At 54.1% G+C, this 25,864-nt stretch overlaps 1 protein-coding gene across 10 annotated transcripts in view; it reads left to right on the top strand.

Moving 5' to 3' along the window:
- The window catches only part of ZBTB7C (zinc finger and BTB domain containing 7C), a 383,007-nt gene extending 357,908 nt beyond the window's left edge, over positions 1 to 25,099 (top strand). For all 10 annotated transcript variants that reach the window (XM_070779012.1, XM_070779009.1, XM_070779011.1 and 7 more), the window contains 2 exons: positions 9,276 to 10,481; positions 22,208 to 25,099. In XM_070779012.1, the coding sequence (XP_070635113.1) occupies positions 9,292 to 10,481; positions 22,208 to 22,859 (1,842 nt within the window). In that variant the 5' untranslated portion in view covers positions 9,276 to 9,291 and the 3' untranslated portion in view covers positions 22,860 to 25,099. The remainder of the gene's footprint in view (positions 1 to 9,275; positions 10,482 to 22,207) is intronic.
- The last annotated feature ends 765 nt before the right edge of the window (positions 25,100 to 25,864 follow it).

Raw genomic sequence — 25,864 nt, 5'->3', positions numbered from 1 at the left:
ATTCTGAAACTCAGTAACCTGGGGCCGAGTGCTGTTTATGGGAAACAAGTGATTTATTTTATTATCCAAATTTTCAGCGGTTTAATAAGGTTTAATAAGCCTCCCAAGGAGTTTTCTGGCTCAGGAAAATCGCCTGTAATAAACACAAGTAGTAAATCCTTTATCCGAACATAAAGAGGTGTGCAGTACTTCTTAAAAGAAAACAAGTCTTTCCCCTCCACCCCGCCCTGCCTCTCTCTCTAATAAATAAAGGATGAATAAATGATTAAAGAACAACCATTTGAAGGGATACCACTTATTTGTCCAGCCCAGATTCCCATGGCCAACCCAGGCAGCACAGAGAACCCTCCCCACAGCAGCTTCGGGTGGTCTCAGCCCCCACAGCCTTGCTCCAGGCCACACTGCCCTTAGACAACCCAGCCCAAGGGGCACAGCAGGGGTGCCCCCAGAGTATGGCCTCAGGGATATGTGAGCTCTGCAGTGTTATTGCTGGCCTCTGTCACTTGACCTCGCTTCCCTTTTGTTCCTTGGTCTGTAAAATGGGTATCGTACAGGCTTCACCTGCCACCATGAAGGTGAAAGTGCTTTGAAAAGTAGTAGTAGTAGTGAAAGTCACCCAGTCGTGTCCGACTCTTGCAACCCCATGGACTGTAGCCCACCAGGCTCCTCTGTCCCTGGGATTCTCCAGGCAAGAATACTGGAGTGGGTGGCCATTTCCTTCTCCAGGGGATCTTCCTGACCCAGGGATCGAACCCAAGTCTCCTGCATTGCAGGCAGATTCTTTACCGATTGAGCTATGAGGGAAGCCCCACTTTGAAAAGTAACAGGCTCCAAGCCACCCCTTGAGGGAGGGGATGGGGGCAGAGGCCCCAGCATGCCCACTTGAAGTTCACCTAGATGCTGTGAAGAACACGTTCTTCTGGAAGTGGGAGTGTTAGTCATTCAGCCATGTCTGACCATTTGTGGCCCCATGGACTGTAGCTCGCCAGGCTCTTCTGTCCATGGAATCCTCCAGGCAAGAATACTGGCCTGCATTGCCATTCCCTTCTCCTTTCACTTTCACGGGATGCTGTGAAGAGCAGGTTCCTCTAGGGGGAGATTAAACAGCTCGGACACTCAGGTGCCCCGGACCCACCTCGGGACCAAAGCCCAGGAGGACAGCTGCCCCTTGCTGTTTGTCGCCCATCACTCCAGCTGCCCTCTGGGGTACCGCCCAAGTCTGTCCCGAGTGTGCCTCATCCCTATACAAACGTGGCTCGTGTCCTCCCTCCAAACTCCCACGGGGCTCCTAGACCTCGTTCTGATAAAAACCAAACCCGTGTGGGGTGTGGAGGGGTAATGATGGTGAGGGTCGGGGTAAAAAGAGATAGATGCCACAGGAGACAGTGGGCAGGGCGTGGGTGACAAGTCATGGGGTCTGGGGTCTCTGTCACTTCCTTACCTTGTTCTGTGACCCTGGGTGGGTCATTTCACCAGCACAAGCTTAGGTTTCTCACCAGCACGTGGGCCAAATAATTCCTTCTGTACCCGGGGATCCTAAGAAAATGTATAGAGGAAGGTGAGTGTGCCCCACAAACACGCAGCATGGTAAGTCAGGGGCTTCGGACAGCAGTAAGGTGGGGACTCGAATATCTGGTCTCAGGAGCAAAAGCTCAGGCCCCCCAGGAGTCGGGATGTGGGGAGAAGCCCTCTGTGTGGGGTCAGGAACACAGGAGTGCCTGCCTGCCAGGCTGGCCTCTGCCCTTTCACATGGTGTGCTGTGAGTGGAGGGGTCAGGCATTGGCGAGGGTGGGGGGGGTGAGCAGGCAGAGAATAAGGGGGCACGACCATGTGTGTCAGAGAGGGCCCCCATTCCAGCCGTCGGAGAGCATCTGGCATGGCCGTCATCGTTGGCAGAGGAGGGAAACCCAGAGCTCATTTCACAGAAACCAGGCAGCTCCAAGCCCTGGGCCCGAGGCTGAACTGGGGACCGTGGGCTCCAGGCATGTCTTAGCAGGGTGGCAGGGCAGGTGGGGCAGCCCTCTGCTGGAGGTGCTCTGGGAGGCGGGGCGCAGGCTGGAAGTAGAGGAGGCCCTGCCCAGCCTTCCAGCCCACATGTCTGGCCCCAGCCTCTGGGGCATTCCAAGGCCGAGGGGTGTGGCTGCTCTGCTTAGGGGAACTGCCAAGGTAGGGTGCGCCCAGCAGGGCTTCATGGGGCCGGCCAGCTGCTTGGGCCAGGCCTCCCTGCCCTGGCCCTGCCCTGGCCCACCAGCCCCTGGCAGGTTTCTGTGCCTATACGGACCACAGAGACACTAAGAACCTGCTCAGAGGAGGCAGCCAGCTGCTACCTAGCCTCATTCCCAAATATGGAAAAGAATCCACATGCCTTCTCTGACCCTACAGAACCCTACCCTTGCCCTCCTGGAGACACTGATTCTGCCAGGCCTGGGCAGGGGAGGGGCTAGAGGCTGGAGAGGGGGGCACTCTCAGGGCAGAAAGAGCCTGCCAGCTGGGGCCAGTTCGCCATGGGGCAGATGGAAACATCATTCTGGGCCCCAGATTTGCTCACCTGAGCGTGATTCAAGGAGGTGCTGGATTTGTGCATCACAACAATAGAATTGTCCTGAAATTCACATCACTGAGGCAACCATGGAGGACAGGAAAGAGATGGGACTGGAGTAGAAATCAAGCTGTGACTCAGGGCAAATGACTCAGCCTCTCTGATCCCCACCAAATGGGAATCGTAATAAGGATGAAATGAACAGATAGAAATACTTTAGGAATGATAGGGTTCTGTTCAAATATCAGGTGTCCCTGAGGCAGAGGATTGGGGCTGCCCACCACCTTCTGTAGGGACTTCCCTGGTGGCTCAGATGGTAAAGCATCTGCCTACAATGCAGGAATGAAAGTGAAAGTGAAGTCGCTCAGTCGTGTCCGACTCTTTGTGACCCCATGGACTGTAGCCTATCAGGCTCCTCCTTCCATGGGATTTTCCAGGCAAGAGTGCTGGAGTGGATTGCCATTTCCTTCTCCAGGAGATCTTCCCAACCCAAGAATCGAACCCGGGTCTCCCGCATTACAGGCAGACGCTTTACCGTCTGAGCCACCAGGAAAGCCCCGGGTTCAGTCTCTGGGTTGGGAAGATCTCCTGGAGAAGGAAATGGCAACCCACTCCATTATTCTTGCCTGGATAATCCCACAGATGGAGGAACCTGGCAGGCTACAGTCCATGGGGTCGCAAAGAGTCAGACACGACTAAGTGACTCACTTTCTTTCTTTTCTTACCACCTTTTGTGACTTTAAGCCTCTCCCTACCATGTATTTGAACCAACCTTGTTCATTCAGCATCTGCCATGTTCCTGCTTGATAGCATCCTGGTAATGATACAGACATATAAGAGACAAACTCTGCCCGGGAGCAGATGAGAGCCATGCAATTACTTCCCCAGTTCCCAGATAAGCAAACTTGAGAGCAGCAGGAGTGTATACAAAATTTACCCATCCCTGCACTTCATGTTCCTAGTAAAGCCAGCCCTAGAACATGGGGCACCTACCAGCCAGGCAGCCCCACACCTGGCTGGGGGCACAAGCTTGGGCATCAAAGCATCTAGCTCTAGTTCTAGCTCTGATACTAATGTGCTGTGTGACCTTGGGCATCAGCTCCTCTCTGTGCCTCATTTTCTTCATCTGTAAAATAGGCATAAAGTTTCTACCCACCTTGCCTGCCTCTTTGGGTTAGGAGTCCATGAGACAGGACATATGGAAGGACCTTGGATGATCATGATGTCCTCCACATGCCAGGGTAGCCCTGGGAGTGTCTTTGGGAGAGGTGATTAAATAGTGTGATCTCTGCAAAACTATACAGAAAGCAAATTAGTTCCTGGTATGATCCTGTCTCCCTCTGCCGAGACCCCTGTTAGGACTCTGGTCCCTCCTGGACTTCATAATTGCCAGCAGTGGTTGAGCACCTCCTCTGTCCGAGCAGCACTGACCTCATTTGATCGGCCCAGCCACTCTATGGGGTGGACGTTATTATCATCCCCACAATCAGATAAAGAAACTGAGCTCAGGAGGGTGATACTAAGTGCCCGAGGCCAGAAGTGACCCAGGACGTCTGAAAGCAGGGTCCTCACTCTCCACCTCCCGTCAGAAGCCCCCCTGTGGTCAGATGGCCATCAGCCAACTTCAGGCACATGCTGGCTGAGAGCAAGTTCTTGTGAGAGCCTGCTCGGTACCCAGGTTCAACACACTTTCAGAGGGGACTCTAGAGATCCAAAGTTTTCCAGATCCAAATGCTATGGGGCTGGTCCTTCCTGCCTCTCTGCCCAACAAAATCCTCTCTATCTTTCACAGCTCAGAAAGGGCCCCTCCTCCTGCAAACCTGCTTGGATCCCCCAACCCACAGGGGTCTGCTATCTCCCTGTCCTTATTTCTCATGTGCCCTCAGCCCTGAGTCCCCCAGGCCTCCATGGGTCTCAGGCCCCCTGGTGCACACCCCTCAGCTCTGTCTCTGATTAAATCTCTAAACCTCTGACAGGTAGGGTCCCAACCCTCACTCCCATATGGACTTTGTAGGAGCAGCATGGTAAAGAGGAATGAACATGAGCTTTGGTACCAAAGCAGCCAAGTTCAAATCTTGGCTCAGACACTGTGTCTGCCATTGGGCAAGTCACTCACCCTCTCCATACTCTTTGCCGCCAAATTGGAAGTGATGATAAAAATGTGTACCTTTCAGGGTTGTGTTGGGTGAAGAAGGATTAGAGGTTCAATGGCAGACATGTTACAGGCACTTGATTAATGGTAGCTGGTATTGATTGTTATTAGAAATGTTGGCCTGCTTGCTTAAATGATAGGGTTATTAGAATAGGACACAAATGAAAAACAAAAATTCAAGTCACACTCAAAAAATTAGTTCTGGAGGACTTCTAGAGCCAGGTTTTTCAATGCATTTCTGAAGTCTAAGGCCCTCTCTCTCCAAAGGCTCCACCCCCATCTCGTCTCCATTCCTATCGTAGGAGCAGGCCCTCCCCTTCTTTCGCTGGTGAGTTGAGGGCATGATGAAGCTCCCTGTAGTGGAAGGGGACAGGTAGAGTACCTGAGGCAAGTGATATTCTCATGCTGTAATGGAATAAACCTAGGCCAGAGCTGAGAATGCTGCTCTTGCCAGATAAGCTATATGGACACACCTTGGCTTCTAGAACCTTCCACTGAGGGCACATACCCAGGGGAGGCTGTGGTGGGCTTCACATCCTCTGGAATGGGGACCACACCTGTGCCCTTGCTCCATTTTCAAGCGCCTCTTTCCCCCTTTCTGTCCTCTGCCTTTATTTCTGGGCTCTATATTTTTTCTAGCCCCTTCCTACGAGCCTCTCCTAACTGTTAAGAGGTTTGGTTTTGCTTTTCGTGTGTGTGTGATTTTCTTTCCTGAGCGTATTATTCTTGGAGACAGAGTACCTTCACTTGGGCCATGGGAGGGAGGGCCCGGGTGGGAAGGGGGGCTGGACGTTCAGTCCTTCTGGAACACTGCTGTCTGCAGACCCTCCAGGCATGGGAATCTCAGGGTCACCAGGGAAGCTTCTAGAGGGCAGGGTGGGGGCACTTCTCCCGCAAAAGTCAATAAAACAGCAAGCCACAGCCCCCCTTCCCCTGCTACCTCCTGCCAGGAAAAACAGCCCCCACCTCCCAGCTCTATGGTTACTTCTGTTCCTCCAGGAGTGGGACAAAGACTCCAAACCATGCCACGGTGAGAAGTCACTGCTGGATAGACCAGCTTTCAAGTCCAGAGTCACCCAGGCCTATTGCCCCCCTCCTCATGGCCAGATTCCCTTTGTGCTTCTAGCTCCTCAAGGTCGTGTGTGCAGGTGTGCTAAATCACTTCAGTCATGTCCAACTCTTTGTGACCCCATGGACTGTAGCCCGCCAGGCTCCTCTGTCCATGGGATTCCCCAGGCAAGAATACTGGAGTGGGTTGTCATGCCCTTCTCCAGGGCATCTTCCCAACCCAGGGATCAAACTCATGCCTCTTATGTCTCCAGCATTCGCAGGCAAGTTCTTTACCACCAGTGCCACATGGGAAGCCCCTCCTCACGGTCATGACTCCAGTATCAGATTTCCCCTGTCCATCCAATGACAAGATGAGAAAAGAGAAGCTCAGAGAGGTGGTGGGGCCTCTCAAAGTCACACAGCTGTGGTTCCTGACCCCCAGGCCCTAGCAGACCAGGCTCCCAAAGCTTGGGAGGCAGGACATGTCAAGTCAGGATGGTGCGATCCATCCCTTGGAGCGCTCGAGCGAGACCCTGACCACTCCCATCCCATCCAGTGGGTTCCCAACTCCTCTACTTAAGAACATGGGGATGAGTCTAAGGAATTGCAGGAATTTTTCCCTGAAAAACATTTCAAAATCATTTTTGTCTTTAAATGAATTAGCCCTTGGCAAGCAAGAAAACTTGCTTGAAAGAACTAATTTCTTGAGGTCTTACTGATTTGGGCTTTTAACAGTTGAGGGGGCGTTTCATTCACAAATGGCATTTTCAGAGGAAAAGGGTCCTCTGAGGGTCAGGACCCTGCTACCATTAGGGCAGCTTTGTGGGAATTAGAAAAAGGTATCATTTTCTCAATACATCTACTTCCATCTATCAAACAAGTGTCATAATATACTGATTTTGTTAGAAGATAGTATTTAACTGCCATTGCCAGAAAGTATCCTGATAAATATCACAGGTCTATAATGTCTATGAATAGTCAATAGTGCCTCTGGATAGCCTGTTGTATCGTCTGTTATCTCCCTGGATTATCAGTTATCTATTGGTGTATAACAAATTACTCTAAAATTGAGCAACTGAAAACAAGAATAAACATTTACTATCTCAGAAGCAGCTTTGCTAAGTGGTTCTGAGTCAGTCTCTTTCATGAGGTTGCAGTGAGGATGTCAGGGGGCTGCTGTCATCTGAAGGCTTGACTGGGGCTCAATGACCCAGTCTCCTGGTGGTCACTCACACAGCTCAGCCCCTTGCCCTGTGGACCTTCCATAGAACTGTCCTGATGACATGGCAGCTGGCATCCCCCGGAGCGAGTGATCCAAGAGAGAGCCAGGCGGACACAGCAATGTCTTTTATGATTTTGCCAGCATTTGGTGTTGTCACTTCCTGTTACTTTAGCCACTCTGGTAGATGTGTGGTGCTCTCTTATTCCTCATTGGTGGATCTTGCTCCACCTTTTTCATAGTTGTTATGTCCCTGTAAGCTCTTTTAGAGCAGGGCCTGCTCTGTCTGCTCTCTGTGCATTCCCACACCCCAGGGCAGTGCCGCGTTCAGGAAGAAACCCAATGACTATTCAGGCAACAAACACATGGCCTGCAGGGCCTCTGGTCCTTTTTAAAAACAGCAGGAAAACAGCAAGGCCTTTGCTCTAGGAAACGGCTTGAACACCTGCCCAGGTGGGATTGCTCAGGGAAGGCTAAGGCCCTCCATCACCCATAGAGAAGCAGGGAGGAGGGGGCGGAGGCACCCTGACACCCTGATACCCCACTGGGTCCCTGGTGCGTCCAGGTCACTCGGGGCCCACATTGTGGGCCTGACACTTCTCCCTTGTCCCTTTCTGTTGCATCTGCCTTCTTAGGGCAGAAACACCCAGAAGATAAGTGTATGGGAACTCCCAGAGCTCTTGCCACTGAGCCGTGGGGCTTCCAGGCTTTGTTTTCCTTTTTCTTTTCTCCCCACTGTAACTGCACCCAGGGAAGGGCCAGGTCTTGGCTAGGATTTATCTATGGGCCATGACCAAGCTTTGCCCAGAGTAGCAGGGCCCTCCATGTCCTGGCATTAAAAATTAAGGTGGCTTGTTGTCCAAATTGACTCTGTTCTGCTCCCTGAAGGGAGTGGGTGCCTGCTGTCCTCTGCCCGGACCCCTCCTTCTGACCCCCCTCCCTCCTAGCAGCTATCCCTGGCCACACTGTGTTTAATGTATAGATAATCCTGATGTATCTCAGAAGAGGCTTCTCCCCACAGGGATATGTTTCCCTGAGAGTAACAGAATACTGACATGATAAATTAGCTAACAATGCACTTGAATTTAATACCAAATATAACTTGAATTTAACACTGAATATAAATATTTATCAAATGGCTTGAGATATACGTATGTAGGAGGTCACTGTTTTTTAAAAAACCAAGAATGGCAAGTGAAGGGAAACCTCATCGACTAAGATGAAGCCAGAAGTTGAGGGCAGAAGGCAAACCACCTGCTGTAAGGCCCCCATTCCCTTGCAAAAAAGGGGTCACAAAATTGGTTTAAGGTTTCTAGTAACTGTGTCAGTTTGCTAGGGCTGTGATAACAAAGTACCATGGAGCAGGGCTTAAAGAACAAGACTGATTTTCGCACAGTTCTAGAGAGCTGGATCTAGTCCAAGATCAAGGTGTCGCAGTCTCCATTTCCTTTGAGGCCTCTCTCTTCAGCTTGCTGTCTCCACCCGCCTCCACCGCCCCCTCCGCCCCATGTTCTCACATGGTCTCCCCTCTGGGGGTCACACTGCATAAAAGCCCACTCTAGGACCCCGTTTTAACCTTAATTACCTCTTTAAAGATCCTACCTCCATACACAGTAACACTCTGACATCCTGGGGCTTGAGACTTCAACATGATGGAGCTGGACCGGGGAACAACTCAGCTACCATTAGCACTCCCGTTGTTAGTACAGCCACATCAGTAGCCAAAGCAGCAAAATGGGAGTCTGTGACAGGAGGCAGAGGATCTGTGAAATAAACCAAAGCGTTCTCCCAGCGGGAGCCCCGAGTCATGAGAGAAGACTCCCCCTTTGGCCCCTGACCGGCAGACGTGGTGGGAGTCAGGAGTGGCCCCCATTCCCGCAGCACACAGAGCAGCGGAGTCTCACGTGGCCGGCCAGCCTCGCGTTCGGGACTTGCACATTCCCAAAGTGGAATTTGGTGAAATCGTGACCCAGAGGAGATTCCATAGCCTTTGCTAAAAGGCAGGCGCCAGCTGGCCTGATGAGGGGCCTAGCTTCCAGGGCCTTCAGGGTCCTGGGAAGAGCCCAGTAGTACCTTGAGAAGAGGCACTTGGGAGTGGGGCTCTGAGTGACAGGTTAGAGTGGGGAAAGCTGAGGAAGAGGGGTCAGCTTCCCTAGCAGAGAAGGAGGGAGGGGAGCCCCAAGCAAAGGCAGGTGTGGGATAGGAGAGCACCGCCTAGGCCCACCAGCCTGGCCTCTCTGGGCCAGGATCCCAGAGCTGGTGTCCCCTCCAGCCAGGTCCTCTAATTCAGTCTCTTCCTGTGTGTGCCCCTGCAGGGCTCCGGCTGAGAACATGGCCAATGGCATTGACGAGCTGATCGGCATTCCCTTCCCCAACCACAGCAGCGAGGTCCTCTGCAGCCTGAATGAGCAGCGGCATGACGGGCTGCTGTGCGACGTGCTCCTGGTGGTGCAGGAGCAGGAATACCGCACCCACCGCTCGGTCCTGGCCGCCTGCAGCAAGTACTTCAAGAAGCTCTTCACGGCCGGCACCTTAGCCAGCCAGCCCTACGTCTACGAGATCGACTTTGTCCAGCCCGAGGCGCTGGCCGCCATCCTGGAGTTCGCCTACACCTCCACGCTCACCATCACCGCCTCCAACGTCAAGCACATCCTCAACGCCGCCAGGATGCTGGAGATCCAGTGTATCGTGAACGTGTGCCTGGAGATCATGGAGCCCGGGGGGGACAAGGAGGACGACGACGACGACGAGGAGGACGATGATGAGGACGAAGAGGAGGAGGAGGAGGAGGAAGAAGAGGACGACGATGATGACACGGAGGATTTTGCTGATCAAGAAAACTTGCCTGACCCCCAGGACATCAGTTGCCACCAAAGCCCTTCCAAGTCGGACCACCTCTCGGAGAAGGCCTATTCGGACACACCCAGGGACTTCCCCGACTCCTTTCAGGCCGGCAGCCCGAGCCACCTGGGCGTGATCCGGGACTTCTCCATCGAATCTCTGCTGAGGGAGAACCTGTACCCCAAAGCCAGCCTCCCCGACAGGAGACCCTCCTTATCTCCATTCGCCCCGGACTTCTTTCCGCACCTCTGGCCAGGGGACTTCGGTGCCTTTGCCCAGCTGCCTGAGCAGCCCATGGACAGTGGGCCCCTGGACCTGGTCATCAAGAACCGCAAGATCAAGGAGGAGGAGAAGGAGGAGCTGCCCCCACCCCCACCGCCGCCCTTCCCCAACGATTTCTTCAAGGACATGTTCCCGGACCTTCCCGGGGGGCCGCTGGGCCCCATCAAGGCGGAGAATGACTACGGTGCCTATCTCAACTTCCTGAGCGCCACCCACCTGGGGGGCCTCTTCCCGCCCTGGCCGCTGGTGGAGGAGCGCAAGCTGAAGCCCAAGGCCTCTCAGCAGTGCCCCATCTGCCACAAAGTTATCATGGGGGCGGGGAAGCTGCCGCGGCACATGAGGACCCACACCGGGGAGAAGCCATACATGTGCAACATCTGCGAGGTCCGCTTCACCAGGTGCGCAGAGCTGCCTGTGGGGGCGGGGCGGGGCGGGCGGGGGCGGGGCTGGGGCGGGGCTGGGGGCGGGGTGGTGCGAGATGGGGCGGGGGCGGGCCGGGGGCGGGGCTGGGAGGGCCGGAGGCGGGGCGAGATGGGGGCAGAGAAAGGGCGAGGCTGGTGGCCGGGGGCGGGGCGAGATGGGGCGGGGCGGGCTGGAGGCGGGGGTTGGAGGGCCGGGGGCGCGGTGGAGAGAGTCGAGGGCCACCGGATGGAAAGGGGGCCACCGAGATGGGAAAGGACCCAGGTCAGGGGAGGTCCACCGGGGTCGTAGCCGCACAGCAAGCTCATTGTCATAGGTGCTGGGCATTACCAGGCGCAGTGATTTTCAAATATTTTCTCATATTACCCTGCTAGGTGGAAGGCCAAGATATGAAATAGATCCGAGCAGAGCCGTCTGGTTAAGGCGGAAGTAGGGAAGCTCCCACTGCAGACCCAGGGAAGCCAGTTTGAAGCTCCCCAATAGCGTGCAGCAGCACCACCCTCCCCGCCCTTTTTTTTTATTTGGAGCACAGTCAGCATGCCAGGACCTCTCCTGAGTGGATTCCTCAGACTACCCCTCCCGCCACGTCCTGGAAGTCAGGGAGGGCCATGGCCTTTGTCCACAGATGGGTGATCTGTCTCCTATTAGCTAATTAGCCACCCCTAAGCCCAGTTGGGAAATGGCAGGGCTAGGACTTGAACCTCAGTGAGACCCCCGGAGGCCCTTTCAGTCCTATGTGGGGTCAGACCTTCAGGATGTGCCTCCTTTTATGAGGTCCCCCTTGACTGTCTGTGTTAGGAAGAGGGTTAACTTTATGCTGTTATGAAAGTGGAAATTTGAAATCAGCACATGATAAACCTTTCATCTTCCCTGGACTGTGTTCCATTCAGCACTCAAGTATTATATACCTTCTCTGCACAACAATTTTTGTGATCCCAACTGACTGGTGAGATCCTTTGGGGTCCGATTTGTCCAGGGCTAGGTTTCGATGGGCCTCTTTGGGGGAGATAAGGTCTGTTGGTATCAATGGTGGTCACTGATGTGAGGCTGACCCTCACAGCCATGTCCACGGTGGGGAAGGTCCTGGTGAGTGCCCTGCATCAGGGCTTCGTCATTTCAGTGTGCTCTCTGACGTGGACAGAGCCTGGTGGGATCTGCCCTGGGACGGTGACTTCCTAGTCCCGGTCTTGTTCCCACACTGCCACTGTCCCCATCAAGGAACCCACCTGGAGAAACCCACACTGACCCCAGTGGCGCTGCTGCCACCCCATGTCCTCTTAGCACTTTAGCTCTGGGAATTGCTGAGAGCTCATTCTTTTGCTTTTCCTCAGTGGACCCAAAGCTTCAGTTTTGAGGACAGACTACTGTGTTTTGAATCAGGTAGATTATCAAATCAGGGGCAATGCTTTGAGGGGAAAAACAAGATGAGTCCTGCTAAGTCACGAGACTCGCTCTCTCTGGTGGCTTGAAAACTCTATTTGAGGTTGCCAGCGAGGGTCAGGGAATAGATGGCAGTTGTGGAAACAGCTCTGCAGGCTCTTCCGGTGACTGCTTCAAAGGACAACTCTGATTGTTTCCAAGGTGGCCTTGGGTCCCCTCGCAGCTGCTGCTGTGAAGGAAACTCCAGCACACTCTCCCAGCTGCTCCAGGCTGACAATAAATGGAGAATTTCCAGGTGTAGAAGGGCAGGCCCCCCATACCTGGGGGTGTGTCCCCTTCCAGCCAGCAGTGCTGACCTCAAGTGCTCACTTCTCTCATTGCTGCAGAGCAGCTAGACCCAAAGTCCCTAAGATTCACCCCCTCTCAGGTACTCCTCACTAAAGGCCCTGCCACTCTGATGTCACTCCCACCTCCCACCCTGCATTTACCTTAGATCCACAGAACACCTGAAAGGTTTCAAAAAAGCACAGGGATAACAGAAGGAAGACAAGCAAGAGCCCAGTCCAAATTCAAGTGTAGTTCATCCATCTAGCAGTCTGTGCCTCCAAGCCCAGCCCCTTGGGAATGGCTTTAAGACGTGGACAGTCTTCACAGGCCAGATCCAGAAAAGCCAGCCCCTGAGTCCTGCCATCCAGGCTCCACCTCCTTTGCTTGTCCCCTGAGCAGATGGTGGACACTGGGGACACCCCTCCCTGCAGGGGAGACCCAGGACTGTAACTTCAGTGGGAGGTGCTGCATCAGAGGGTACCCCACGGGATCCTGCCCCTCCCCCCACCCCACCCCCCAAGTCCCCATCTCCCTTCCCTCCCCCACTTTCCTCTGGGTCTTTCCCACAGTCCGCTTTCCATGAGGGCCATGTGGGGCTGAGTCCCTGCCTTCCCTAGGGAAAGTTTTTAACTTGGTCGGTCAAGACAGTCAGACTTCTCACCCTCTTGACACCAGAACATCCTCTGCGTGGGCCTTCTGGCCTAGCTAGCCTCCATGCGGGGTTACATAGGAGGGTCGCATTCCAGACCCTCCCTCCTAGCACATTCCTGCTGATCACTGAGGGTGGCCTCTGTGCCCGCTGGCGGCAGGCTCACCGCTCCTCCAGGCCAGAGTAGCCCTCCAGCCCGGGGCCCTGGCCTCCATTCGGGTTAATCCTGCTCAGCCATCTGGGTCCCCAGGCCTGCTTCCAGCTGAAGCATCTCCATGCCCACCTCTATCCGCAACTCCCCTCACTCTTTTCCCACTGGGCACTGGCCCTCCTGAGAAAGACCAGAAAAGTTCTGGGACCCGCCCCCTCCTCCAGCACCTCCTCAGAGCAGAGATACTGGGAGTGGGGGGAGGTTGGGGACTCTTATTTCTCACTGTGGGCTGTGGCTGGACATGATGGACACCCCCTGACACCCCTCCCCATCACATTCCTCAGAATCACTGATTCCTTGCTTCCCTCCTGCCTCCTCCCAGAGCTGCCCTGTAGGATTCCTTTCAAACATCAGAGAGCCTCAACCCTGGCTGTCCAGGTCGGGGTCAACCCTGGCCGTCCAGGTTGGGGTTGCCTGTGACTCTCGCTATAGCCAAGTCCCCTCGCAGCCTTTCCGTGGGGACCTCCTTTGCAGCTGACTCCTTATTGCCACCAGCTGTAACCCCACCCTCCTTCCCCAGCTCCACTTAAAGCTGCAGCTGCTGCCTCTTTGACTCAGAATTCCCAGTTTCCCTTGCAAGGCAAAGCCACTCGCTGGACTGGAGCCCGAGAGGCAGAGGGACCCGGGACCTGCTGCCCTCCTGTCCTTCTCTTGGACATCATTTCCCTTTCTGGGGCCTGAGTCTTCGCCTAATTACAGCTGAGCTTCTGCCCTCTGGCCAGGTCTCCTTTCCTCTCTTCTTGATGCTGACCCACTTTCCCTCTCTCCTGGGAGCTATGTCTCCCGGCAAGGTGGCCTTTTGGCTCAGGCTCTGAGTTTCGGCCTCCAGTGCCCACTTCCAGCATGTTCACGCCCCATGAGAACATCATTCCTCATGACTACAGCAGCACAACATGGCAGAGGGCCTTCCGACAGAGCCCCTTCCACCCCTAAGGTCCCACTTGCTGCTCTCATTCTATGGGTGTCCAAGAAGGGCCTGAGGCCTCCCACCAGCATGTTGTCTATTCCTTGGCATCAGGAACCTCACCTCTGGGTTCCTGATTTCAGCCAGGCCCACGGTTGTCCCACACTGGTTTTCCCAGCTCTGAGACAACCCTGGTGCCCCAGAAAAGGCCTCAGTGGCTTCAAAGAGAGTGTGTATCTCTGGCCCCATGCTGGCCCCTCCTAGCTCTGACCATCCTACGGTCACCTGGGCTCCAAGCCCTCTGTCTGTGCCTGAGTCTATGTGTCCACTCCCCCAGCCTGGTCCAAGGTCACTGTTTTCTGCCTGAGGCTGGCCGGGGCCTGTGCCGGCTGCAGAGACAGACAGATCCTGATGAATCTGGTCCCGTGGCTCTCACTTGGGAGAGAGAACTCCAGGACTTAGGGCAGAGGCAGTCTGGATCAAGATGCCCCTGACCCCCCTCATCTGAAAATCTGGAAGCCCAGGCCAAAGGTCGAGACTCCAGGGGCCACCAGAGGTGCCCTAGGATGGGCCTTGAGGAGTAGGGAATACGTGGGCCAGGGAAGATGGGAAGGTATTCGTCCTCTCTGCATGTCCTCTAGGATGTGGCTGTGCTTGGAGGGGCTTTTCCCTGCCCACCCACATCGCAGGGCCCTCCCGCTCCTTGTTGCCCCAGACCCAGTCATCACTGCCAACTGGGCCTGGCCCTGAGTCTATGAAGGCTTTGGAAGACTCTTGGTTCCTCCTGTCCTGCCACATGGGTCCTTGAGTGCAGGCAGCCTGTCCAGGGAGCCCCTGGAGAGCATCACTGGGCAGGGTCCCCTCCCAGCCCCCCGGCATCCTGTCTGAAGCCTGGCTCTCCCAGGTGCCTGGAGCGACGACTGTGAAGTCAAGAAACTGCAACACTTGAAAAGAGACCAGTCCCCATGACAACAGAGGTCCCACAGAGGCCCTGGAAAAGGATGGGCAACCTCTGTGCCCTGAAGTGTCAGTCTCTGATGCCCCGCAATTCCCCCAGTCTCCACCAAATCCCCTGTGGACACCCCGTAAAGCCTGCGGCTTTTACCCTCCAACCCAGTGCGTTGGCCCAGTGCAAGCCAGCTGCTGATTGCCCTGTAGCCTGACAGCTGTTGGCTCTCAAGGCAAGGCCAGGATCCTGGCTGTTGCTGCTTTTTTTTTCTTTTCCTGTATTTTCTTTTTAGTTCTCCCACCCCTGGCAGCTCTGGAGACCTTATTAAGATAATGTAATGTCATTAGCAGTGGCAGCAGGAAGAGAATTTTTCTCCGACCATCAGGTTACCAAGAAGTCTGGATGGGTGGTGCTGGGAAAGCGTTCTCCTTCCTGGGAGCCTCCAGGACCCACAACCCCTTCCTTTCACTCAGGGGAATGAGACCACAAGTTCTGGCTTATCTTTCTCGAAGAGGAGCACTTGGAGTTGGAAGGGGGAATGCCTACTGGGGCTTGCATGGATGTGACTTGGGCTGGCTCCCGTGCGGGGTAAAGGGACGAGATGGCAGACCAGAGCACAGGGCAAGAGAGGAGCGTGTCAGATTTGGGCTGGGGAGTTCTGAGAAGCGGCCCCACACTGGCAGGCCATAGCCATGACCACCCACCGTACATTCAGTGGTCAGCACTGGGTGGAACTCCAGAGCATCTGGTGGGTTCTTATCCGAGCAGGTTCTGGTACCATCTGGGCCATGTGCTGGATGAGGAGGAAGAGAGCAGGGTCTGGTGGGCAGGGAACACAGAGCTCAGTGTCTCCCAGGGGCTACAACCCCTTGGACAGGGCACGGTGATCAGGAACTCCAGCTTCAGGGCCTGGATCTGCCTCTGACTAGCTGTGTGACTTTGGCCAAGCCTCCTGCCCTCTCTGGGCTCAGTTCCCCCACGTAACACAGAGGGGTTGAAGCAAGTGCTCCATAAGTTCACACCCAGGTTTATGACCCCATTTATCACCCAAGATCAGGAAAGCCCTGGACCCATTACGGCACTTCTCTTTGCCTCCACTTCCTCCCAAGAATGATGGAAACTCTGACTTCATGGGCTTTAGTGAGATAGGGTATAATCACCTGCACAGTTACGCCTCCACCGGAGCACACGATTAGTTCTGGCAGGACTGTCCCTGAGCCTGGGTCCCTTTTTTGCATCTGCTGGGGGCCAGTGCTCCTTGCCCATGAATCTGCTGCTTCCTGCATCATCTTGCTGTCTAGGCGCCTAACAAGACAGGTCCCTGGGAGCCAGGGACAGGACGGTGGCTCCACAGGCATGAGGAGCAGCTAAGGAAACAGCACACACGGTGGCCCTGCCCTGGGAATAACATGCCTGGAAAACAAAGACAGCAAGGACAGCCTCTGGACAAGCGTCCCCGCCGGCCAGGAGCGCCCGTGTGGCTGAGTGGGAGCCACAGAATGCAGATGGGGAGACAGGGCCCCTAGAGCTCAGGACTTGCTGGGCAGGCAGTGCTCATATGTAAGTGGCCATTAGAGGGCAGGAGAAGGCGACGCAGACACGTGGTCCTCTGTGGCTCCCTCCTTGCTCCTTGAGTGACCTGCCCTGGGCTGCAGTGTTCAGGTGCTTTGGCAGGTCAGGGCAAAGAATGAGACCTGGGTGGACAGGGGAAGTTATTATGAAAGACTGCACTTAAGTTTGACCTTGAAGGATCCCGGGGATTAGGAGTGGTAGGCATTTCGGGCACGGCAGTTTGCAAGGGTGAGGGCAGAGCTGAAGGACGAGGGTGCAGGGAAGAGGAGGGCAGGAATGAGGGGCTCACGGCTGGGAAGGAAGAAGCACATCTATGCTTGGACATCTGGTGGGAACCTGAGGATGGAGCGTGGTGTGTCCAAAGATACGCACAGAAGGGGGAGGAGCCAGGGCTGCCCAGCATCCATCCCATAATATGGCAGGCTCTGAGCTGGGGGCACCGGCAGTCCAGCTCCTGCCGGCAGAGATGCAAAGATGCAAAGCTGGCCGGAGCAGGGCCCACTGGGGGAGCAGCAGTCTGTGTGGTATGTGGGTGCAGTACCGTGAGGAGGGACAGGGGACTGGCAAGGGAGAGAGGGTGATTCTTTTTTCCAGCTTTATTGACACATATTTGACATTTAACACTGTATATATTTAAGGTGTACAACAGTGATGATTTAATATGCATATATATTGTGAAATGATTACCCACAGTCATGTTAGTTAACACACCCCCCATCTCACTTAGTTACCTTTTTTTGTGCTGAAAACATCTAAAATCTATCCTCTTAGTAACTTTCAATTACACAATACAGTACTGTGCACTATAGTCACCAAGGGCCCCCAGATCTTATTCCTTTGTAACTGAAAGGGGTGAGCTTGTAAAGAGACTGAAAAGCTATTTTAATGGGTGAGTTAGCACAGAGGCCATTTGACAGGGTTTGGGGGCTTGGAAGATTTTAAGGGGAACCACCGGACTCCTAGCTCTGAAGGAAAGTGACTAAGAGTTCACTGGCTGAGAGTCAGGCTGGAACGTGCCAGCTTCACTCATGATGCCTCCGCCAGCAGATCAAGAACAGAAGAGTCATGATATATGAAGCCAGCCAGCCAGAGATTCAATATTAGCCCATTACCCAGATGCAAACATTCTCAGAACACTAAAGGTCTTCCCTAGTGGCTCAGGCAGTAAAGAATCTGCCTGCAATGCAGGAGACCCAGGTTTGATCCCTGGGTCAGGATGATCCCCTGGAGAAGGGAATGGCACCCCACTCCAGTGTGCTGGGCTACAATCCATGAAGGTCACAAAGAGTCAGATACAACTGAGCAACTAACAGACATATTGAGCCTCCCATTTTAGAGGTCAGGAAACTGAGGCCCAGGGCAGCTAAGGACCTGGTCTGGTTCTTGGAGTGTGCTGAGCCGAGGCCCAGCTCAGCCAACACACTTGCGCGTCACATCCATGTGGAAAGGCCGTTACTGAAATAAGGAGGCTGGGCCACCTTAGAAAGCCATTCCCTCCCTGGAAATGGGCCAGGTTGGATCAGTGCTTTCAAGGTCCTGGGAAGCATACGGCTAGCGATGCAGGTTACTCAGCCCCTGATTCAGACATGCTCCCGGTAAACTAAATGATCGCTAATTTTTTTCCAGGACTAACTTAAGAGCTCCATCCACTCCCCTCCCCACTGCTCTCAGGAAAAGCCTCCCCTGGGGACAGCGGCTCCTGCCCAGGCCGAGCTGCTTCCACAGCTTGGCCCAGGCTTCTGGCCCCGGAGACAGAAGGCTGGCTGCCGATGCCCTGGTGTGACTGTCTGGGCTGCACTTTTTGAGGCAGCCCCTACAGGCCTCAGGCTGGGAACACTCCGTAGGAAATCCTCCAAAGAGCCTGCAAACAAACCCCGCCCAGTTAGGCCTCCAGGCCCCTCTGCCCCTCACTGCCTGGTACCTTTGGGAAAGCTCTTTGACTTCTCTGAGCCCCCATCTCTTCTGGGATCCAAGTGAGGAAATTGATCCAGGTGTGTTGAATTAAGCTCATGCAAACCCAGATTCCTGGTCAATAGGAACTCATGTCTGGGCCTAGGTTCAACTCTGCACAGAGAGGTTAAGTAACTTGCCTAAAGGTCATCCAGCAAGTCAGTGGAAGATCTGCAGCCGGAAGGGGTTCCCACACCCCTAATAGGGGCCCCCTGTCCTGACTACACCTTGCTTGTGAATAATGACCTTCCAGAGTCATTGAGATGGTGTATTCGCCTGCCCCAAGCAGGCACTCAATGAGACAAAGTTACAGTCACCTTCTCAGCACTTCTCACATACTTGGGCCAATCGCTACTGAGATGTGATTTATTTTAGATGCCGTAATGAAAAGCTCAGAAGAGCAGTGCATATTTAAAGGAGGCCCTTGACATTTGAAGATTTACCACTTGCATTGTCCACTATTTGAGGGTGACCCTCAGGGTCGATACTATTAAATATATATAATAGTAATTTTTTTTAATCAACCTTATAAGGTTGCAGTGAGGACTGAATGAGAGGATGTATTTAAAGCCCCACTGGTGACGCTCCACCAGGCCCCGAATCTCCAGGATGGAGTCTCTCAGCCAGTGAGTGAGCCTGGCCAAGTACCGAGCATCAGCGTCTCATCAGAGCCTTCGAGAAAGTGTGGGGTCCCAAGCATACTCCAGGGGTACAGATAGCACTTTGCACCCCACCCTTAACATGTTCACACAGGCCACAGCGCAGGACTTAGGACAGAGGCCTGGGCACTTCTGGTCCCAGCTCAGTCATTATCCTTCCGGTGACCTTAGGGACTTCACCTCCCTGAGCCACTGTTTGCCCCCCAGCCAAGTGAAGGATTAACCTAGGCAGGTGGTTCTCAGACCAGCAGCAGCAGCAGTGGCATCTGAAAGCTTGTTCAAAATGCAAATTCTCTGCTCTCTCCCCATAGACCTCCTGACTCAGGCTGTCTGGGAGGGGAGCCCAGCCCTCCGTGCTTCATCAAACCCTGATAATGGCTCATTACCTTTGAGGCCCACTAGCCTAGATGCTAAATCCCCTTCCTGCTCCAAAATCCAATCACCTGGATGAAATGTGGATTACGGAGACCCTAAGAGCAGGATGCTGGTGGGGGGAGGGCACATGAGATGTCACAGCAGGGTACTCACTGTGCACTTGAGGGGCAGCTGGTGGGTTGTGGGCAGGGCAGGGACCCGGGGGTGGGGGTTCTGGCGTGTGGAGAATACCAACCCTCCCTTCCTCCTCCCTGCCCGCCCCCCTCTCCGCCCTCACCTCCCAGGTGCCCGGCTGCCTTCTAGAGACGGATCCATCCTCCTGATCCTTCTCCCCTGCTCCCCCCCCAGCATGCTCATGAAAGTCCTTTTCTCTCCTGCTCCGCCCCTGGGGAGCTAGTCAGAAAAAAACGAGAGCCAGCGAGACCTCTAGTGGCCGGGGGGACACCAGGCGGCCAGAACCCACTCCCGCTGGCGTCCTGGGTTGCTGCTGAGTGTGGTTTAAATCTGGCCATTTTAGGGCGGGTGCCTGGACTCCACATCTGCTCCAACATCAACCCTGAGCCAAAAATGACAGGCAGACGCTCCACCCAAGCCACACCTGCAGGGAGGAGGTGGGAGACGACCCAGCTTCCTGGCCTGAGGGGCCTGGTCAAGGAAGGTGCAGAAGGCCGAAGAGAGTTATGGCTCCACAGACTCCACCTTGGCCAGCCTGAAAGGCTCCTTTAGCTGGTTTAGGCGGCATTCAGTCTTTATAAGAACAGTCTTGAGATGTCAGTCCTCCTTTCAAGACCACCAGGAGGTGTGTGGAATCCAGCTCAACACGAACCCAAATTTCTGTGCATCATCTCTGCACACCAGGAACTGATGTCTCATGCGAGGTTCAATTCTTGTGCAGAGAGGTTGTTACTCACCTAAAGTCACTCAGTTAGCGGTGGGTCTGCAGCTGGAGTAGGGGCTCCCACACACCCTATGGGAGGCGTCCTGCCACATCATAGCTTACCTCTGAATAATACCACTTAAACCCTGCAAAGCTTTGCCCTAGCTTAGGCTGCATTCTTGTTGCACCTGGCTCTTTTGTAAACCCTGGAATTGTCTGCAGACAAAGAGGAGAGCCCAGGGCTGGAGCTAAGAAACCACAGCGCTGGAGACTTGAACAATGTGTGCCTGCTATCTGGAACTTTCAGATTAGTGCTGAGGACAGGCAGGTCTCAACAGCCCAGGGGCTGGGATGGGACCAGGTGAACCCAGAGGGAAGACCCCGTCGCCTGGAGAGAGCGGAGCTGAAAGTGCAATCCAGTATCAGAAGTGGCTGCCCACTTGGAAGACAATGAAAGATTGCTGACTTTCAGGGGGCCTAAGGCAATGGCATCCCACTCCTGTACTCTTGCCTGGAGAATCCCATGGATGGAGGAGCCTGGTAGGCTGCAGTCCATGGGGTCGCTAAGAGTCAGATACGACTGAGCGACTTCACTTTCACTTTTCACTTTCCTGCATTGGAGAAGGAAATGGCAACCCACTCCAGTGTTCTTGCCTGGAGAATCCCTTGGACAGAGGAACCTGGCAGGCTACAGTCTATAGGGTCACAAAGTGTCAGACACGACTGAAGTGATTTAGTGCGCGCACAGGCGCGCGCACACACACACACATAGTTCAGTTCAGATCAGTCGCTCAGTCGTGTCCGACTCTTTGCGACCCCATGAATCGCAGCACGCCAGGCCTCCCTGTCCATCACCAACTCCCAGAGTTCACCCAGACTCATGTCCATCGAGTCAGTGATGCCATCCAGCCATCTCATCCTCTGTCGTCCCCTTCTCCTCCTGCCCCCAATCCCTCCCAGCATCAGAGTCTTTTCCAATGAGTCAACTCTTCACATGAGGTGGCCAAAGTACTGGAGTTTCAGCTTTAGCACCATTCCTTCCAAGGAACACCCAGGGCTGATCACCTTTAGAATGGACTGGTTGGATCTCCTTGCAGTCTAAGGGACTCTCAAGAGTCTTCTCCAACACCACAGTTCAAAAGCATCAATTCTTCGGCACTCAGCTTTCTTCACAGTCCAACTCTCACATCCATACATGACTACTACTGGAAAAACCATAGCCTTGACGAGACGGACCTTTGTTGGCAAAGTAATGTCTCTGCTTTTCAATATGCTATCTAGGTTGGTCATAACTTTTCTTCCAAGGAGTAAGCGTCTTTTAATTTCATGGCTGCAGTGATTTTGGAGCCCAAAAAATAAAGTCTGACACTGTTTCCACTGTTTCTCCATCTATTTCCCATAAAGTGATTGGGACCAGATGCCATGATCTTCATTTTCTGAATGTTGAGCTTTAAGCCAACTTTTTCACTCTCCTCTTTCACTTTCATCAAGATGCTTTTTAGTTCCTCTTCACTTTCTGTCATAAGGGTGGTGTCATCTGCATATCTGAGGTTATTGATATTTCTCCCGGCAATCTTGATTCCAGCTTGTGCTTCTTCCAGCCCAGCATTTCTCATGATGTACTCTGCAAAGAAGTTAAATAAGCAGGGTAACAGTATACAGCCTTTTCCTATTTGGAACCAGTCTGTTGTTCCATGTCCTAGTTGAAGGTAAATTCTAGCCGGGGTCCCATTCCTGGGCGTTGACACCACGGCAGTAGGGAGCCTTGGCTGGTTCTGGAGGGAGGGCAGCAGAGAGCCGGGGCGGCCCCGGGGGTTGCAGGCAGGGACTGACTCCGGCTCTGTGTTGCAGGCAGGACAAGCTGAAAATCCACATGAGGAAGCACACGGGGGAGCGGCCCTATCTGTGCATCCACTGCAACGCCAAGTTCGTGCATAACTACGACCTCAAGAACCACATGCGCATCCACACGGGCGTGAGGCCCTACCAGTGCGAGTTCTGCTACAAGAGCTTCACGCGCTCTGACCACCTGCACCGCCACATCAAGCGCCAGAGCTGCCGCATGGCCCGGCCCCGGCGCGGCCGCAAGCCCGCGGCCTGGAGGGCCGCCAGCCTGCTCTTCGGGCCCGGCGGCCCGGCCCCAGAGAAGGCGGCCTTCGTGATGCCCCCCGCGCTGGGCGACGTGGGCGGCCACCTGGGCGGAGCCGCCGTGTGCCTCCCGGGCCCCAGCCCCGCCAAGCACTTCCTGGCCGCGCCCAAGGGCGCGCTGAGCCTGCAGGAGCTGGAGCGGCAGTTCGAGGAGACGCAGATGAAGCTGTTCGGGCGCGCCCAGCTCGAGGCCGAGCGGAACGCGGGGGGCCTCCTGGCCTTCGCGCTGGCCGAGAACGTGGCCGCCGCGCGGCCCTACTTCCCGCTGCCCGACCCCTGGGCCGCGGGCCTGGCCGGCCTCCCGGGGCTCGCCGGCCTCAACCACGTGGCCTCCATGTCTGAAGCCAACAATTAGGCTGGTCCTTGTCCACCCCGGTCCTGCTTCCCCGTCCCCTCCCAGGCCCACCTGCCCCATCCGATGGGTCTGAACTTTTTATTTCAAAAGGAAAAAAAAAAAAGAAAAAGAAAAAAAAAAATAGCAGCAGGAGTGGTATTTTCCGGGCCTCCTGAGGCAGCTGCCTCCCCTTTGCTGGTGTCTGAGATGGGTGTCTTCTCCCAAAAGGCCTGGCCTCTCCCTGGCTGCCTCTCCCTGCCCTCAAAGAGAAATCCACAGGGGCCCATATCACAGTGGGGGCCCCAGGCCACGTGTCCCAAAGCACCTTGGAGCTGTGAGGGTCTAGAAGGAGGGAGGTGGCTTGGCCAGATGCAGACCGGATGGAGCAGGGAAGAGGGTGGGGTCCTGAGACACACGCCTGTGGGCCCCACTGCTCTGTAGTGGAGTCCCTGCTAACTCGGTTCTAATGGCTTCATTTTCCCGGTCTCCAGTGGTCCTAGGACCCTTAGGGGAGATGCCCTGTTGGCTGGGAGGCCTCCTGGAGTCAGGAGCGAGGCTCCTGGAATCCAGGCCCATTTTCCCCTCCCTGGCCTGTGACCTTGGACCTCTTCACCCTCTGTACCCCAGTTTCTCCCTGCTGTGAAAGAGGGCTGGTGATTTCATTTCCCTTTCCCACCCACCACATGCTCATATCTGCCCATCCCTCCAAAGAGAAGCCTGAAGACAGCAGGAGCTTGCACTCTTAATGCCCCTGGTGATACTATTTTACTGGACTTAGTTTTATCACAACCATCTTTACATTAGCACAGGTGAGAAATGTGGCCATGCTAGACAGGGTGACAGAGGAAGAGGGCTTGGGTGTGGCTTGTCCACAGCCCCCAAGAAGCTTTGGGGAACTCCAAATCCTACCTCCCCTAGGGGCACATCCGGAGACGACCACCTAGCATGGTCCCCACCTCCACATACCCCCGGCAATGCCATAAGGAGTTTTTTAGGACTCCTGGGGCCAACACAGAAAGACAGGCCACCTCTCAACACCTGGCCGTTGCCTCCCTCCATCTGATTCCCAGAAACAAAGCGCCCAGTTACCCAGGTATATGTTCGCTTTTCGGTTGTGGGCTTCTCGGGGCTTTGGCATTGCTGTGTTTGAACACCCACAGCCCCTCCCTGGCCCCCCGAGGAGGAAGCCGGTTGTCCGGTGTGGGGAGTCTGAGCCTTGGCTCCAGGACGGGCGTGGAGGGCTCTGTGAGTGAAGGCTGTCCACCCCCTCTCCCGGGCTTTCCGGTGGGTAGCCATCCTGAGAAGGAAGACAGCTGGGGCCTTCCTGATCTCTCCACTTTCCTGCCCTGCCCCTTTTCTTGCTGAGTTTGCTTTTGTTTCTCAGTAGGCCAGAAGGGAGGCGAGTTCATCTGGGCGGGTGGGCAAGGGCTGGTGTCCCCAACCCTGGAGCTGTGGGCACAGAGACTTCGGCTCTTCCTATTGCCTTGGCTTCTTCCTGAGCAAACACAAAAAAAACAAAAAGGCCAGAGAAGACCACAGACTCTGTCACTCTCCCAGCTCCCCCACTCGCTGGAAGAAACCCCTGCCTCCACACACCACCTCTGGCCCTTTGAGCAGAGGGAGCTGTTGCTGACACCCTGTGGTCCTCGGATGTCATCTGCTGGGCAGCGCCTCTCAGCTTCCCGTCTCCATCTCTGCCCTTCGCTTCTGGGACCCACCAGCCAACATGCCCACGTACCCCCTCCTCAGTCAAGGGAGTGGGGCTGACCCAAACTTTAAGAGAAAACAAGGGAAGATGAACAAATTAGAATCCAGTGGTGTTGGGGCTTTTGTTTTTATTTTGTAAAGGTAATGACTTCTTATAAACTCAATTTTTCAGACGACTGGTTAGTTCGTTTTGTTTTCTCTTGGCTGCAATTTGGAGTTGTACATTGTAAAATATCCAAAGATGTCGAGTACTGTATGATCAAGAACTTGAAGCAAATGGGTCGTAGGAATGTTTGTGTTTTGTTTCCTTTTTTTTTTTTTCTTTTGGATGTTCCGATTTCCCTGTCTGTCTGTGGGAGAACTTTGGAAGTTTTTCTATTTATAACTTTTTTATGTGATTGCTTTATGTAAAATGACGCTCAACAAGGTTTGCCTTAGTGATTCAAGGGACAATCTTCCATAACTTTGGTCGCACGCCGTATCCCGCCAAGAAAAACTCTCAGCTAATTTTCTGGCCTATTTATTAAACAGTATTAACTGACTTGATGAAATTATATTGAGAGTTGCACTTCTGTGAGAGGCGACAGCCACAAGACAATGTGCAGACATTTGTGGCTCAAGAGTTTGACAATTGGGTGTCACAAATTTATAAAAATGTTGAAGACACCTTTATAAAAAAAATTACAAATCTTTGACCCTTATTTAATAATGTGAGGGACAGCGTTTTAAGTAAAAGAAAGCCACAGGTACTCAACTCGCTGGTTCCATTGATTCGCCTTTGCATTGTCTTGCAGGTGTCGGGGTGGGGGCTTTGAGTGGGGTCAACTCTACTCAGAACCTGGAGCACAGACTCTTGGAGTAAAATGGATCTTTGAACTGATGGGGGATCCAGAGCTCAGGTCTTCAGTGGTTCCCTACAGTTTTGATTCGTGAGGCTTTGCTGGATCTATAAGCTTGTGGGTATCTGTGACTCCGAGTGTGAGGTATGTGTATGTGTGTGTATGTGTGTGTTCACATGTGCAGATACAGCCTTTGGTGTGTGAGCAAGGGAAAGTGAAAGGGGTGCTGACCATTTTAACATGACAGTCCTACCAGTCACCTGGCTTGGCATCCAGAGTAACCTGTGGCTGGCCTTACTTCCATCTCAGCCTTTCTCCTTTTACTCCCTGGCACTGGCACTGGACTTCTCTTCTTTATTAACCTGATCCTGTCTCCCAAACAGGGAACATTAGACCCTGAAGAAGGTAAGGGAATATAATGGGGTCAAGCTTACTCAGAACCCAGAGCACCGACTCTTGGAGTAAAATTGATCTTTGAGC

Source organism: Bos indicus, chromosome 24 (assembly GCF_029378745.1).
Source record: "Bos indicus isolate NIAB-ARS_2022 breed Sahiwal x Tharparkar chromosome 24, NIAB-ARS_B.indTharparkar_mat_pri_1.0, whole genome shotgun sequence".
Classification (NCBI taxonomy): Eukaryota; Metazoa; Chordata; class Mammalia; order Artiodactyla; family Bovidae; genus Bos; species Bos indicus.
The sequence above is the reverse complement of the archived record's forward strand: the minus strand, read 5'-3'. Positions and strand labels throughout refer to the sequence as shown.